The sequence below is a fragment of the Pieris brassicae genome, chromosome 4 (genome assembly GCF_905147105.1).
Source record: "Pieris brassicae chromosome 4, ilPieBrab1.1, whole genome shotgun sequence".
NCBI lineage: Eukaryota > Metazoa > Arthropoda > Insecta > Lepidoptera > Pieridae > Pieris > Pieris brassicae.
In genome coordinates this window covers 2,983,220-3,001,737 of record NC_059668.1, presented here as the reverse complement: position 1 = coordinate 3,001,737, position 18,518 = coordinate 2,983,220, and the positions used below count along the sequence as shown (strand labels likewise).

At 31.2% G+C, this 18,518-nt stretch overlaps 1 protein-coding gene across 1 annotated transcript; it reads right to left on the bottom strand.

Annotated features, from left to right (window-relative positions):
* Positions 1-2,034: 2,034 nt before the first annotated feature.
* Positions 2,035-17,603, bottom strand: LOC123708824. Its single transcript, XM_045659737.1, has 4 exons — positions 17,368-17,603; positions 16,394-16,567; positions 5,859-5,969; positions 2,035-2,304 (listed from the first exon to the last, which is right to left on the bottom strand). The coding sequence occupies exons 1-4, from the start codon at positions 17,420-17,422 to the stop codon at positions 2,075-2,077; spliced, it is 570 nt and encodes a 189-aa protein (XP_045515693.1). The 5' UTR covers positions 17,423-17,603; the 3' UTR covers positions 2,035-2,074.
* Positions 17,604-18,518: the final 915 nt, after the last annotated feature.

Below are 18,518 nucleotides of genomic sequence, written 5' to 3'. Positions count from 1 at the left end.
ATAACCTACTTGCCTGTTAGAAAAAGCAAATGATTCACAGAAATCACAAAACATAAAGAGAAATCTGAGGTCGAGACCTAAAAAGGAGCCTCTTTTTATTTTATATATCAAATCCGAAGATTACAAAGCTGAATATTATATATAACCCTAGTCAATATTGCCTATAAAGCTGTTTAGTAAAAGCCATTAAAATTTCGTATTACCATTTTTTTCCCTGACGCTTCGGAATATTTTGGGTTTACAATGACTTCAAGACCAAACTCGGAGTCACACAATATTCACCGTATATGTCATATATATTATTTTTTATAAAACAATTCGAAGTATGTAACTTAATGCTTACAAATCAAATATATGTCTAAGACAGTGCATTTTAGGTAGCAATTGCGTAAGCTATGGTAACAAAGTAAAAACCATAAAACAATTGCCGCCACAACACTGGGATTGGAATTTCTTTATCTGTTGATGGATTGCACCTTACATAAAATTATGGCAATGTGATTGTGGGTCGTCTTAGCGATCAATATATAAAATAATATAGAATCGCTTGACTATAGATATAGACTATAGATTTTATACAGTATAAGTTGAAGTACTTTTTGTATTACATCTGTATAAATAATTTTACGACGTAGGACAAATTTAAGTAATGATTTATTGAATTAAAGTGTAAAACTTGTCTATTTCTTGACAGACAGATGAAATAACTTATTTAACATTAAATCGGAATGTTTTAAATCTGATCTTTATGATATCAATTGCTTTTTGAGTCAAGTTGCTTATGTAAAGATGTTAATTATGGCTATAGAGGTTAGTTTGATTTTTGGCGTATTACCGGCATTTCTACTTGACAAGCACATAAGTGTTTTCCGTTTACTTTCGTTAGTATCCCCACTAAACTGATAAGCATTGTTAAATAAAGCACATAATTAGTCTATTAATTGTCCAGGGTTATGAACTTTACCCGCACAATTTCTATTTTTCTTACATTTAACAAAAATATTTTATAACACTTTGCGTTGAACTAATTCAAAAATTGTTTACGTTTACTATTATGAAACGATATTCACACCTGCACCAGAAAACACCTTATTTGTTACTTCTTCATTGCCAGGTTACCTAAGCGCTAAATGAAAGCTCTACTTCAAATTTTGTCCTTCACACCATTAGGTACTTTATCAAGGTTGTGTATTTGAACGTGGAACATTGATAAAATTTAATGAAGAATTGCTCTATTTAGGTTCTTTTTTGCTCGCTAGGTTTTTTTTGGTAAGTATTATGATAGTTGGGATTGTCTATGAAATGAATACGCCATTATATTAGGCCATTCGTGATATTGGTTTTCTTTTAAGGACTTGTTTCTCTGTAAACGCCTATTGCGATTGCTACAGGTATAACTTGCAACTCGGAGTTACATTTTAGGAAAACTTAATATTCCTTCGCAACGTAATATTGAACTTCTTCATAGTTGATAAAAAAAACTGACCAGTACTTTAGATAAAACAGTGTTACAAAACTTATTTAACCTTATGAAACGTGGATTAAATTACCGCACTTTTTATCTTGATTGCGATGTTATGATGACTATATGATTGACTAAATGAATGGTAACAAAGTTATACTAACCTTAATGCGTTTTTATAATAAGGACGATTTAGCTATGAGGATTTGTTAGTATGGGTCCCGGCAAGGGCCTCAAAGGAGTTTGAATTTGAAGAGCGAACGTTCGATTGTCATTGGTCAACAGCATTTCTAGTCGATACGCGACATGATATGTTATTTTATTTCATCCATTCAAATCACAGACGAACACAGCGATGCTATCGATATATTCTCACCTTCCAGAGCTATGCAAATACAAGAAGGCGATTTTATTAGGTTTTTCTTATACAAATACATGCATGAATTCACCACCACAAAGCAAAATCCTAAGTTTCGTATCGAGATCACAATCGATTAAATGATTATTTTTTAACAGACCTTATAAGTATCTGCATCGTAAAGGTTTTTTTAAAATTAAAACACCAGTTTAATTCTATTGAATTTTTTACAACTAAACGAACTATGACTAGATTTATAAAAATATTTCGTCAATAAGCTTCTTGTCGATCACTCTGTGCGGTTTAGGTTTTCTTTGCTTTTTCCTGCGTCTGTAGAGTCGGGCATTGAGAGGGTACAGAGCTGGCGAGAGGGCACATCTCACGTTGAACCACCAATCACAAGATGCGACACCTTGCGAAAACACCGTCCCGTTAGGGCAGAGGAAGGATGCCTGCCGCCCATCTATATCGCAATAGTGCCACGCTGTGAATATAAATTATGCATTTTAAATATCAAAAAAAAAATACAGTAAATAAACTATGGGTATTTCGTAGAGAACTAGGGTCCATCTTTCAAATAAATTAAATAAATACAGGCCTGTCGATGGCTATTGGGACTATATCTTTGGTTTTAATCTTAGTTGAAAATCTCTGCAACGTTAGTGGTTTTCAACCGATTGAATTATAGGTCTAAGTTACTAAGTAACAAGATTCTTTTTATCTCGCTCAATAAAAGTACTACCAAGAACGTCTAGAGTTGTATAGATAACTGGATGCTAAAATATACAGGTCTCCCATTAATCACTTTCAAACTGAAATCGGATGAGATACAAAAAATGTTACTTACAACTCGAATTGACGTTAATAATAGGAAAGAAGTAAATAATGGAAAATATAAATGAAATGAAAATAATAATGAAAAAACTATTTTTTTCGGCGTTAAATGAACTGAATCATCAATTTGTAAATTGAATTGTTTAATTACTTATTGCTAATCCGAAAAATAAGTAAATATCAGTAATTACTAAAGATTTGTTACAAAACATATAATATTTAGTTCGTATTCGAACGTATCAAAGTCAAGTCATCGTCTCGGATATTCAACATAAAGGTTTAAGATGTTAATAAACTAAATGTTGTAATAACCTTGAGGAATTATCATGGCAAATTTCACGAATATCAAAAATCCAATCGACAACATCTCAAACAGGAAGTCTAATTAACTAAATCGTTTTTAACGATATAAAATATTATTGATTTTTTGCGATATAATATAAACATAAATGTTCTCATTTAAGTATTTCTGTTGACTAATAGGAAAATGTTTGTAAAAGTAATTTTACGTGGTTTTATGGAATTTAACCTACATTATAATTGTTACTAATTAATGTGGTAAATACTCCATAAGATTTAGTAACTCTGTCTAGTATATATATCTTAGTAAATTATAAGTATATTTTTTCGAGTTCGTTGATGCTTCTTCTCTTACATTTGATCAGTAATATTTATGACCCTTTTTAAGTCTTGTGGATAAGCGTACGACTCACACTCCTGGTCGTATGTTCAGGGAGCAGCAATAGATCTTTCTATATGCCTATGGTGTTGGCTCAGTGGCTTCAGCGTGCGACTCTCATCCCTGAGGTCGTAGGTTTGATCCCCGAGTATGTGCGTATTTAACATTCGCTCGAACGGTAAGCGAAAACATCGTCAGGAAACCGGCTTGCCCAAAACCAAACTAGACCATAAAAGTCGACGGCGTGTGTCAGACACACGAGGTTGATCAACTATTTGGTTGATAAATGATCATGAAAATGTGAGGCTCGGACCTAAAAAGGTTGTAGCCATCGATTTATTTTTTATTTTCTATATTTAGTACGGTTATGAACTTCGTAAGGACATCAAATACCTCCGACCCAAATATTTACAACTAGTGTAATATATCAACATCCTTTTTAGGTCTGGGCGTCCGATGTATGTGTTCTGTGATAATTTATTGTTCTTAATAGGCAAGTAGACGATCAGCCTTTTGAAGGTTCACCTATGAAGAAGAAATATCAACATAGGACAATTGGTAAGTAGTTAGACGAAGATTATCAATTTTAATTTTATATATAACATGCAGACAAAGCTTAGATACAAAAAATCTATTAATAGGTTTTATAAACTTCTAAAATGATGACAACCAGGATATCACGACATGCAACTATTGTATTTTTTACTAAATATAATTAGATGACCTTTAAGCATCATATTATTAGTACGAACGAGGTCAAAATTAAAATCCATTTATTACGATTGAACCCCTCATACAATGAATACTACTAGCTTCCGCGTGTAGTCGCAATTTTGAGTATTTGGTGAGATTTTGCGACCTCTTTTACAATAGTCATTGTCAATTTATATGAAACCATAATAAATACGCCTAAACCTCCTAATCACATTTCAAGAACAGTATAAAAGGCGGGGCAGGCGTCCAGGGCCTTATATAATATAGCATATCTTTAGCCATTCGTTTAACAGAAATTAAAATGTTTGAGTTTGAACCATAAATAATATCCAACCATTCGATTTTAGGTAATATAGTTCATAATGTATATGATTGCTCGTTAAAATACTAAGAATATACAAAAACTAGCTAGCTAAAGAACGCGTTAAATTTTCTCCTACATTAACATCAAGTTTGCTATTTAACAATTATTTGTTCAGATTTTATTTGAACATTGACCAAGGCTGACACGGCGCACGCGCAATTTTAACAGCTGAAGATACATTAACAGCTCAGAAGAATAATATTATCCATGTGTGAATAGGTATAAGAAGTATTTACGATAATGTTTTATAGCAAGAAATCAAATTTGAATATTTCTTATTTATGTCTCAATTGCTCTCATAGTGGCGAAGATTACTTCAATACCTTAATTATCGTGGTGAGCCTGCCCGATAACTTTGATATAATCTGGAGGGATTATTGAACCTTTAATCCTACCCGTAGGGTTCCGTCTGTTACCCTAGAACTCTTAGAGCAGACATCCCGTACTTATTTAAATATTCACTATTTATGTGTTATGTGGCTTAGGGATCCATAGACAACCCTAGGTTCTTAAATTTCACCCTCTCATATATATAGTTATCTAGTGTAGTTTGCTCATACATACGCTACATATACTATATAAATACTCCTTACATTTAATACATATAAATTTAAATACATTTTAAAGTCAACTGGCTGGCAAGCTGAACAATTTTAAGATATTTCAATTTTTAATATCTTATGACGATTGGATTGTAATAATTGTTGCTTAGTCATACTTATTCTATTTTAGCTATTTTCATAAATAATTTGAAAACCGTAAATAGCTCCAATAAAATCCCTTCTAAATATAAATACAACACTTAATAACACAAACAAATTCTAAATATAAATAATACAATATTTTTTCATAAATAAGTTCCTTTCACGTTATAACTTTGCTACTACGAGGCCATATACAAAACCCATTAGCAATTACTAAAAACGTAATTAATCATGTTACGTATAGGCGTTACCGTTTTGATTCGGTTCCGAACGTAATCTAACTTAACTATTAAGAAATGTCAAGGTCAACTGAAAATTATTCTCACAGTCTTTCGTTACGCATTGTATGGAGTTTTAGTTTTATGGAAGTTATTTTGATTAGTAACAATATAATAACATTATTTCAAACGTCAAAATCATATAGTCATAATATCACTTTTATGAACTGTTATAAGTTCACATTGGGCTTTATTATAAACCTTTACATAGGAGACATGGTAACCATGGTTACAAACACGGTACTAACTTTACTCTACGTTTTACAATAAAAGGTATTATATATAATATAAATAATAAATAATAGGTATTGATTAATTGTTTCACACGATACATACAACTCACCGCCCACTAAGAAAAGAATCTACCACATGCCTTATAAGGACAAGAACAACTAATACAATATATAAGATTTCACGTATAATTAAGAAGTTGATTTACCGATAAAACCTTTTTATTAAACCCACCTTGGCACCGTGTATCCATATCAGCAAAGAATCCGGGGTAGGCTTGTTCATCACAATAGAAGTTTGTATACGGCACTGCGCCGAGCAACGGATAATCAATTCCCGGCTTTCCTGAAACATTTGACCAAGTTATAAAGACTTTGCATATTATATTGAGCTTATATAAAGAGCAAAGATATAGTATCTGTATTTGGTTATAGATTTTTTACTAAAAGTATAGAAAAAGAAATTATGTATTTAAAGGTTTGAAGTTTTGAAGCACAAGTATACGTAGACAAACTGTAGTTGTGCATTATATGTTCCTATTCTTTAAATAATTCTTAATTCAAAATCAATAACAAATATCCTATAGGTTCTACAAGTTAAAAAAATCAATTTAATCGTACTGGATTAGTCTTCATATAATCAATTATACTAGAAACAGGCTCAATTTATCCATCATTCGATTTTTATTATCAAATTCTCGAAGCTCAACTTTATTCGTAGACCTATAGCACGTTGATGTCTTTACTATGAGTCACTTGGTGTTCACCACAATCTTGTTTATACTTCAAATTGTAGATCTGGCAAAATATACTAACGTAAATTATTTATCAAATCATATAATTTTATCCCGTTATTGTAAAAATACTTACGTTTAGTATAGATATTATTTGAGAATACATTATTTAAAAAACATCGGTCGTATTTTTTATATACTATTTATTTCATACGTACTCAATTTATTTGGGTTTATTAAAGTTTTATTGGCATTAATAATAATACTTTGAGCACTTAACAAATAATTACGTTATCTTAAAGTTTACTTGTAATTCTAAGAACTTAATAGGCCAGCAAATCTCTGTGATGATATGGAAAGTTCATTCGGAGCTACTTTCACTTGACTGACCGCTTAAATGTTAGGTGCACCCGAACCACAGTGTTTCAAACAAAAGGTTTTACAACATCTTAGACAGGCTTAGAAGAAGTATAAATGACGAAAAAAAGTCTACAGTATGATTAAATAATCATATTTTATTGATTTTGACTACATGTGAATCTAAATTTTAAAAATCAAACGACACGGTACAAAATTTGGAAGATATAAAATATTCGAATAAAGTTAAATAGAAACTGTATTAAAATTGATAATGAGTTTAATATTCTCCAATACGCAGAGGAGTCACCCACGTAGTCCTGATATGCGTGGCTGAGGCTTCCGAACGAGAAGAATTACTCGGAGAAGTGTGATAGGGCGGAAACTTCTGAGCTTCTGGAAGGATCTAGGCTGGTTTAATTAGCCAAAACGGAACAAATGTGCGTCTAAGTGCGGAAACTGAGTTCACCCGACTACTACTAGTCCTCAATAACTTTTGTCTTTACGGTCTAACATTTTCTAACAACGGGTCAATATTAATATAAAATAAAATATGTTTATTATGGAATATAAGATTCCACGTAATTGGAATCGCAAACATCCCTACTCATCGGCAAAGAAGACAGAGGATGTAGGCCGAGAGAAAAAACCGACATAAAAAAGTCTCGGTACTCTTTTAAAATAGCAAAACATCATACAACATGGCAAACAACTTAATTAATTAGTAGCCTGTCTAGCACTAGTCCCAGGATCATTTATCAAATAGATAAACGTTAACTTTTAAGGTAAGCCTTTTTACACAGCTTTTCTTTAATATATTTCTTAAATTTATTAAATGGCAGAGATAAAAGAGCCTCTGGAATTTTATTAAAGAAAAGTATCCCTTTTCCCAAAAAAAGAATTACTAACTTTAGATAGTCTAGTACTTGGAAATTGCAGCCTGCGTTTGTTCTGAGTATCAACATTATAGTTAAGTATATAACATACAAGATATTTATAATACTTTAAACCCTTAGTAATGCATAATAGAAGAAAGTTCTCGTAACTTTTAACCTATGGGCGGAAAAGACCTACCTAAATGGTAGGCGTTACGCAAGCAATATTAGCCACTATTTGTATTTGAACTAATGTATAAAGTTTTGCTTTCGTAAAGGTAATTCTTATTTAAAAATGGACCTTGATAAAAAAATATAACAGAAAATTTGTCATGGTCTATAATCATACAAGACTGTGGCTAAATTACAATTCAATTATTTTTATCAGCTCGTACTATATGTATCATGATGCAAATACGAAATCGTCTTGTGGCAAAATAATTTTCGCAACATTACTATTACTGGTATCCTCTCCTTTCTATTGATATACAATCAATAAAATATAAATGTCGCAACGTACTATATTGTGTAAAACAATTGGCGATTTTAATTAAAAGTGTTGCAACAATGCTGTTATATTTACCTAATTTACTTGAAGGATATAAGTCTATTGTTTTGTATATGAAGATAATGAACTATAATTGTGATGAACATATTTGTTTTAAGATTAGAGGCATTTTCCGAAGATTTTAAAAGACCCCTTATTCGTAACTCCTACTCACTCTAACTAACGTACTCTTTCGTCTCTTTCGGTCAAATGCTAAGGTACGCTAAGATAAAAACAGTCAGCTGAGTTCTAAAGTCTGAACGGTGCAATTGGACTGATTTTTATAAACAGTATAACACTTACCTATTCTATTATTTTAAATAACAAATCATTAACATCTACCATATAATTTCGTGAGAATAATATATCTTCTATAATAGATTGACAAAAGTATAATAAAAATCACCCAACAATACAAACGCTAAGGTTAGCAACAAGGTCATCTCCGACACGTTTATGTAATAATTTGAGATGGCATCGTAATTCATATTAAATTATTCACATTGACAATGAAATAGACTGATTTGTTGTACGAATTTAAAAATTGAAGGTTTTTTAATCAATAGAAAGCCCGAAGGAGGTTTTAAGTCGACAGTATTGCAAGGGATGACGCTTAAAGCCGTTTCATACTCAAAAAATGTGATACATACATACATAGTACTTATATCAGTGAACAATTTGTACTATATCCTGTTATTTGATGAAAATTTTCAAGTTTTTTTATGAAGGAAACAGAAACAACATAAACCTGCATTTTACATCACGTCAATAACCTTGTCATGTCCATGTTTAACCATTGCATAATCTCTCACTTACTGCGCGAGCTATGTATTACGAAATATTCTTTTATAAACACTGTTTTTCGAGAATGCAAGTTTCCGTAATTATAAGGAAAGGTAACTTTTAGTTTTGAAAATATACATAATATAGTGTTATTTATAGTAATTGTATTTTTTAGTATTATTATATTGTTTTTGTGTAATAAATTTAACAAATAAAACATGTAATATTTTATTGCTTGATATGGGTTTTAGCGCAGAGACAAGGACATCGAAGGACCGGCTTCTGAATGATCTCAAATCGTTTATCGGAATTTTTTTATTTTCAACTTTTTAAACATTGACAACATCTATGTGTGTGTTTTAAACGTATACTTTATTAACGTTTGACAGAGATGGCTAATCTCATCCTTACAAAATAATAATTAATCTAACAGAAACAGAAAAATGTCCATCATACATGTTTATATTTATAATATATATAGTAAATTATTACGGAACGAATAAAAATTTAGAATATCACTTAAAACCCAATATCCGAATCTTTTCTTCCTAACCCAACCTAACTTGGCATCAAGTATTTAAAGATTATGGCAGAAACGTGTTTTCAAACCAATAACAGGTGAGCCATCTTCAACCAGCTAGACCGGATTATACAGGAAACATTCTTAAAATTTAAGGTATCTAATTTAAGGCTATCTTTTACAATAGAATATTTAAGTACATGGCAATTTCTATCATATATAAATAGAATCTTGATTGAGTTCAGTGGCGGATTTACAAATTTTCAAGGTAGAGGCTGTGAAGTTCTACAATTGTCTTAGATTATTTTTATTATCCAACAATTCCGTTGCAATTGCACGCAAAATCTTTTATTTTTGATAACAAAACTATACATTAATCATCCAGCTCGCAGGCTATAACCAGTAGTAGAACTCACATGTACATGTTGATAGAGGGAAGAGAGAAATATATTTTCTGCAATTTCGTTCTTTTCAGTTATCCAAAGTATGAGCGGAGGAGAAGAATTACTGGTCTAGAATATGGAAGTTGCTACAGCAAATTTACAATGACAAATGAGAGGTGAAAGTCATCGGCAAAATTTGTTGCATTCTATATGTGAAACATCAAAAAACGTCACAATCTATTTGATTTCTATGAGGTAGCAAAAATTTACTCCCCAAATCTGTCGCCCTAGGGCTTCAATAAAAAAATTAAATGAAGCGTAGGCTTTGGTAAATCCGCCACTGATTGAGTACAGACAAACATACTTTTGCGCTTCTATTGAAAACGATACGACATAGATATAAATAATGTACACTGCATGTTAAAAAGATTTAAAAAATAGTCTATGTTCAATCTAAATTACCTACCAAAGCGTTTTGTACCTTCTTGAAATATTACCAAGCACATGAATAACTGATTCACAGAGCCATTTAATAATATAATATAGATAATAGTTAAAGTTTGTGTCGCAACTAGGCACCTAGGTATGTAAACTATGATGCAAACGAATGCAAAGATGTTCCTTTACAGAATAATAATATAAAATCCTTTTGTTAATTTAATTGAATCTTTATACAATAGGCTTACTTTTATACGTGTTAAGTAGAATTATATAGTCATGCTTTTTAATTAGTTACATAAATATTGAGTATAAGCCCTTCAAATATAAGTGGAATCATTAATGTATCACGAATGTTTTTAAGACGAGGCAGAGCTTTGGACAGCTTTATGTTTCATATTAAATTTAAATTTTCATTTGCATTCATAATTTAAAATCTGTATTTCTTGATGCATAAGTTTATCGGTTTCATAGCGCGTTATGATATGAAATAAATATTCTGTTATTTACAACATATATTAAATATGATACAAGATACTGTATACATGTATATTTATTCTAGAAGTATATTGTAATTTAGTAAAAGATAAAGGATAATAATTGGTTAATGAATAAATATTTGATTTCTATCACTTAAACCTCTTCAAAGTCGTCTATCCCAGGCCCCAAATGGTTAAGCATTAGTTAATATTATCATAACGATATTATCTCATCACTAATTTAAGTAAAAATAAGACAATACGTCTTACATATGTAGCTGTTAGATCACATTGTCATCTTACAAAAACACGATACGAGTAATCGTTATGTAATACTTGATTACGAAAGAATCAATTCACGTATTCGATAGACATTTTTAATGTATTGTTTCCGTGATTTAGATAAAATTCGCTGCATTTATTGATTTGGTACTAGAGTCATTTTTGTACCACAGATTAAAATCTATAGAGTCTTCGTTTAAAGATACAGTTTTTCTTTATGTTTGCGGTGCCCACAATAGACTTCTCATATTTATCTATTCTGTGCTTTTAATACTGTTCTCTAAATGAAATATTTGCCATTGCCAGGGAAACTTTATAACATAAGGCAGGAGAATAACACAAATATAAATATGTCTATAGCCCCGGAATGGTTTTGAGTCACTTCGTTTCCGGCAAATTACATAGGAAATAGTTAGGATAGGCGCGCTAAATAGTTACAAGGTTAGTGACCTTGTTAATAGAAATAAAAAACAAAGGAAAATCGCAGTGCGTATTCCGTAAGGATAGCGAGTTCTATCGGTAAATATGTGAACTTCGCGCCATATACATTAACAATTTAATATAATGATAATTTGTTCAGTAACATTAGCTACTTATAGTGACAGAATAGAAATCTAATCCTAATATAAATATATAAGGAATAATCCTGCGTTATCGCTCTGAAGGACAATATTGTAACTCTGGACTAAATGTAATTGGAAAATATCTTTCGCGCTTGAACTAAAGCGTTAATAATTGACGTACTTTCCGTCGAAAACTAAACCTTGAATTGCTAGTCCTATATTATATACTGTCCTACAATCTGTTGTATTAACCAAATGTTTCAAAAACAAATTGTTTTTACAATATTTATGAAACTTCTAAAACCTAACCTCATTTCGAATTAAAACTTATAATATCTTACTCATTTTAATATAAATCTTCTTTAATAACAAAAAACTAATCGTGTTGAGCGTATGAGTCAATTGCAGATTCCGATAATGAAATATCATCTTCTCACGCCTACGGAACTTGGAAAAATCATTTAATAATGTATTTTATAGACTTGACGTAGGTGTCAAGTCTATAAAATTAAAAAATTTAAATATAAAAGTGAGAATTTTGTTAGTATAAACATACGAATATGAATAAGAAACATTGCCCTAAGTAATGCCTAACAAGAAATACTACTTCAAATTTAAAAATGGAATATTAACAAATTAAAGGGGTGTTATTTATGCAACCCATTAACAGAATGTCGTACTGCTGGTCAGTTCGGCAACGTCGCATTATTTAATATCTAACGCTTCACGTTTAAGCTAAAGTTTGATAACATACGCAAACACTTATTTAAGTACCTTTAACAATACTAGTATGAGACGTACCTATACTTTATACGTTTTAAGCATACGGTAAATATTAAAGAACGAAGACTCAGTCTCAGAAGACAGTTTTTCACAAATATATCTTAACAAAATCTTACATATTTACAGCAGTGTCACCTTACGTTGCACATCCACGTTCCACGTTTTCATTTAATTAACTCGTACGGTGAAGGAAAACATGATGACGAAATTTACTTCTTAGTCCCAAAAACCTACAATATGAAGGTAGAGGATTGTAGCGACCCTGCATGTACCAATTTTAGTATTCCAAATTCAAATTACGAACATATGTTTATTAGCGGTTATTACGAGTTTACAGAGCCGTGAACTATTTTTGTACCTGTTATTTTTGTTATTCGATCTAGACTTAAATAAATCTTTACTCATCGATAACACACGATGACTAATTAGTCATTGGCGTCGTCATTGTGACCCCGAGTGCAGTCAGAATGTCACGGCAGTTTACTTAAGACTAACATAATTTAAATTATATAAATAAAAATGCAGAAAATGGGCTAATAAAATATTGAATATGTATTTTTCTAAAAAAAAACACATCCGTCCCAAAAATTCGACAAATAAAATTTGTTGATATAACAATATTTGAGGGTACATTTTTTGTTAGATATGACCATTAATTGCGTATTACTTAGCTTTAGATCATTTTTTTAACATTTCATACTTAACATAATTTTACATAAATTTTCCATACCCTATATGAATGAACTTTGGGCATCGTTTGAACTCTTAAAACGCGGATTTATGAAGACAGTAAATTTTGAATAACTCGACTATCTAGATTCAATCGGGAAAAATTCCCTTCTTTCAGTAGATAACGAATCATTTTCGTGAGTTGTAGCATTTAGATTATAATTCCTACCTTACTAATTATTTAAGTTAATTTTATCACGCACACACATAGCCATTGATAAACATTTATCTATTACTCGCCAATAAACAGATTTCTTAATTTCAGCACGCAAGCCTATGTTACTGAACGCAAGATGTGCAATTCTCCAATGAACTTGAAATAGTTTTGCAACATTACTGGTTAATATTCTTTGAAATATACGCCACAGTAGCGCCCATAACGTGAACTAAATGTTTATTGCCAACAATCACCCTACGTTTATGTATAGTTCTACCTATATGCAAATATTTTGAACATAATTCGGTTCCATGGCGCGTCACTTATGATTTGTTGTGGGTATATGATCATTGTGTAGTCCCCCAGACCCTCAGTGACAGATTAGCCATGTAGCAAATGCTACGGGCCCCGCAAATTTGGGGGCCCCGCGCTCCAACGTACCGGTAACAGTAATAAAACATCACTTCCACAAAAAAAATCTAAAACTCGATTTAGTCAAGTTAAATTCTAAAAATTAGTAGATATTTTACAAACTTATGTTTAATTATAATCGACATTTTGACTAACATCTATACCACATCTACCTTTTAAGCGGCCAGATTTTTATTTTTTTATAAGAACGTTTTAATCATCTCATTTTGTTGAATATAGATCATGATTTGATTAAAGAAGGCTATATTGAAAGTGTTACTTTGCCTATATCTAAATTTGCCGATAATAAATGCGAGAAAAAAATATTTGTAACGGTTTTGATTTATTTAAGTCCCTTTAACTTGAGAACCTAAAGCAACATACTATAGCTTCAATCCGGTAAAAAAGTGGTTTCTTTTAATGTGTAAAAGCTATATTAATAAAAGACAATACTATAAACCTAAAGCAAACCAAGAGCCCTTTGATAGAATTTGCTACAGGCCCCGCGCTGGCTTATTCCGGCACTGCAGACGAATATTTGGTGATTTTGTTTTTTTAGTGGTAACAAAAATGTAAAAGGTAATATGTCAGTTAGTTTATATTAACATTAAATGGCATATATGCTAAGTAGTTTTGTGAACAATAACAATTAAAAAAACAGATTTTGTTGATGCAACTAATAAATCAAAGTTTAGAAACGCAACTCATTATTCAACTTTTATTTAAGTTAAACCAAGATTTGTCTCTTTAAAATTGGATATAAAATATTGAAGAACTCGATATGCTTTGATAACAAAATCAGGTTTTCTTAGTGACGTTGTTTGTAATGCAAAGACAAAAGCACTTGGAAGTACGACAGCCCAGCAATATTAGGACTCAAGTACAAATGGTTGCAACATGTGCTTAGTGACACTGACATAGCGTACTATTAAATTACAATCGTTGTAGATCGGGCAAGATTGTAAGCTCAATTAAGCTTCAGCCAAGATACCTAGCTCAAGGCTGCAAATTCGTGGGTGCGGTGGATACAAATAATATATTCTATGTGCAAACAGTGTAAAGGTTATACCGCCTGAGGCAGGTACGGCGATGCAAAGTCAAAGGTTCGCATTGATAAGGTTATAAGTAGGTTAACGGAAGATTAAAAACGTTTTTGCATTATCAATAGATTGATCGTATTTATAAGACCAAAATTTTTGTATTTTCATTCTATTTCAATTGTATGCGATGGTACTGAAATTGGAAACTGATACAAAGACATTATGCATATTTTATACCTACCATCTTCATGGTTTGTATTAATTGTTAACTGGATACTAGGAAGATATTCAGTAAACATTTCATAAAAATAACTTCCATCCGTGTCCTTAGCTTAAACTATGCTTAGAATTACATAGTTTACGTACAAAGAAATTCGTAGGCGTATCTGGAACCAAGCGGAAGTCAGGAAAGAAAATTGAACATAACATCGTTTGAAGAATTCGTGTTTACTGAACAAATTGTAAGAAAATACGTTCGTGTAGTACAATATACCTAATATTGATCAATACTCAACGTTGTAAGGTTCCTGATGGTATAATTAACTCTAGTAATCAAAAAATATGAATTTCCTATTTTCTTGTCAAACAACAATTGTCTATGACAAATCCCTGTCGCTCGTAAGCGAAGGTCATATAAATCGAGATGCGCCTTTAACTATGGTAAGGTCGCAATCCTTAAACGTGATTCAGTTATGATGCTAATTATATCACCGCTTAAGATACCACGTATGTGGTAATTTCTTAAAGTAGGCTAATGTACATGTAGAGTACATGAGTTTCTTTAACATTTTACTATTCATACTTCGAGCTGTTGTTAGAAACTACTTTTATCCAAGATAAAACGTATAAGATAATGTACGTACGACGTAACTTGTAAATATAATCAATAATTCAATTGTATTATTCGGCTTAAACAAATAAGATTGCTATCTGTAATTATTATCGTTTTTTAATGCAGAAAATGCATTTTTGCGCAGGGAACTCGCTATAATGATATCCCTACCAAACAAACCCCTTAATTATGAATTACAAATCGTGGAAGTTCGGATCGACTAAGAACCCCCAAGAGTAATGGTTAAAGAAACCCTCGGTCATTAACCTGTCATTCCTCTGGTTAAGAGGGGTGTAATTTTCTAATATTAATCCACCTAAATAAATCTAAACAGTTTACTAAGAACGAGATAATATCAGGAACTATTTTCGACTGAAAACGTTTAAAAAAAAATTAATAAATGAAGAAATTCATATAACATTATATCACGGACCGAACGACTGCGGATGTGGCACAACTATCTCACCTAAACCATATGTTATAGTACCATTAAAATTATATTTCAAATTGATTACGTAAAATAATGTAAAATGTATTCAAAATATCTTTGAAGATGTTTTTTCACGCAGAGAAGATTTAATAATCATTTCCATGTCTGCATTCATAAATGTTTATAAATCCTGTATCAATAAATTAGACGAGGTCATCAATTTAATGGAAAATATCAATATTCTAAATGTTAGACTGTCTTAATGTGAACCAGGAAGTAATATAATCTATAAAACTCGTTCACGGTTATAAAATTATCAATTTACGTGGTCCTTAACGGTTTAGGTATCCGGTGTAAACTTGATAAGGGATTTACATGAAAAATAAAAATCTAGGCGACCTTAACTCATACTTGTCGAACGACTTACCAGGTATAGCCATTCCAAGTTCAAGGTACTCTTTAACTGAGGGGCTGAGAAAGGAACTAGGTGCCGAGGCGGTTTTGACTTCTGGCTCGGGAGCATCTAAGGCTTGAGCCGGCTCTCTTACGGCAGCACTGTCTGCACGCACGCGTTTCCTTCTAATACCATCTTCAGAGCATCCTACAAGAAATGTAATCTTTACTAGTGGGTTGTTGTTATAGATATTAATGCTAGCTTATACTAAACCAGCTTTTAGAAACTAAATCTATAAAGATCTGGTTTATAGCTAGGAAATTAAAAATTAATATTATTTACTCTATAATGTAATATGTATAAAATACGAATGCTATTTATTGATTGACACAGTTAAAGTTTATGTTGTTTAAAACAGAAGTACATGAGTATTTATTCATATTGATACGATCAACTTCGACCAACTATACTTCGACTACTGTAACTTATAGTTTCAGCTTGAAGCCTCGTTAGCTGCACCTAACTTTGACAGACCTTTATTATTTGTACATCGTAATCCTTATATAAAAATATTTTATTGTGTTTGACAATTTAGAAAATAGTGACAAAAGATTTTAACGCATGTTATTTTAAATTGAATTTTATCATATAACGAATTATTTTAATTACATTCGACGATTTTTTTTACTTTGTTTTGTTAATATCGTAACTTATTTATTTACCGTATTAAGAAAATAACAATTTACTGACATAAATTGCTAAATGCTACTAGCAGCTCTATCGCTAATAAGGGGACTCATCCAGAGAAAATAGTATCTTTAAAAAAAACAAAGTAGCACAGAAATTATGTAATATATAGACAATTAATAAGTAATTATATATTGTCTATGGTAAAGTACCTACTATACATTTAAATAAAACTGATGTAACGGATATCGATTTGAGTTACATACGTAATATAGTAAATTAGTATTAAAAAAAAAAATTAACAACCAGCCAGTACTTACCAGTTAGAGAAACAATAGCCGCCAAAAATAAAAAACAAAGTTTTCTGGTGATCATTTTAATGTTAAAGAACAACAGACACTGTTAATACGAAATAAAATAAATAATTTTCTTTGACATTGAGTATTTGATGTTAAAACACTTCGACTTTTAACCGCGGCTGTAAAGATTTACGTAACAACTGGCGTGTAGTGTGGAGGACTGACACCCGCGCAATGTCTTGAGTCTTCACTCGACACGCGCTAACCAGATTCAACAACAAAAAGCTCCACGATATAATTACTGTGGCCTCTAAAGCTTATAAAACACAAAATTTCAAATGAATGTGGCTATGAAAAATATTATACCTAAGTACCTAATTATGAAGTTCAACAAAGGCACATTCAAAAGAAACTGTATTTTCAATCTGCTGAATTCTATTTTTAATCTCTGCATCATAACATTATCGATATCCCAATATTCACAGCGGCGTGAAATGTTTTTTTATTAATGAACTTAAAGGCCACGAATTAATCGATGTACACGTTAACACCTAGCAATGTTTAGTGATAGCACGCACTATACCAACCAACTTTGCCACTAAATTCGATTTTATACTCAATATGAAAGAAAGAAAAGAATAGAAAGAAGAAATAAAAATTTGGAAAATATAAATACATACCAAAGATAAAACGTATAAGACAATGTACGTACGACGTATCTTGTAAATATAATCAATAATTCAATTGTATTATTCGGCATTAACACGAAATAGGCGCATTATTTATATAAACCTAATAATAAAGCTTTTTGAGTATTTTCCGCTAGTAGAATTCAGCATACCAAAATAAATGTGTCACAAATGTCTTGCCCGAAAGACGATTGGCGCCAAATACCACTACAACACGCACGCCTAGGACTGTAAAATTATTCTAGTAAAATCTTGTAGGTCAAATATAATTATCAAATTACATATTCAAATGCATTATTTAAATTATTCATTTATGTTACATACACTTATGAACGTCAATAAAGAAATACATATAAAATGGTTCTAATTTTACATGTACTGTAAGTTCTTAAATCAAGGGCGTAGAACGGACGAGAAGAACTGGCCATAAACTCACTCACCCAGTCTTTTTAATCGCCAAGATTTTTGTTTTACAAAATGTTT

Bases quoted from the DNA above. Each gene is read 5' to 3' on its own strand.
- LOC123708824 (XM_045659737.1), bottom strand. From the start codon at position 17,422: ATGATCACCAGAAAACTTTGTTTTTTATTTTTGGCGGCTATTGTTTCT. The intron at 16,568-17,367 runs GTAAGTACTGGC...CATTTCTTGTAG, and splicing joins GGCTATTGTTTCTCTAACTG to GATGCTCTGAAGATGGTATT. The intron at 2,305-5,858 runs GTGGGTTTAATA...TTATATTCACAG, and splicing joins TATGGATACACGGTGCCAAG to CGTGGCACTATTGCGATATA.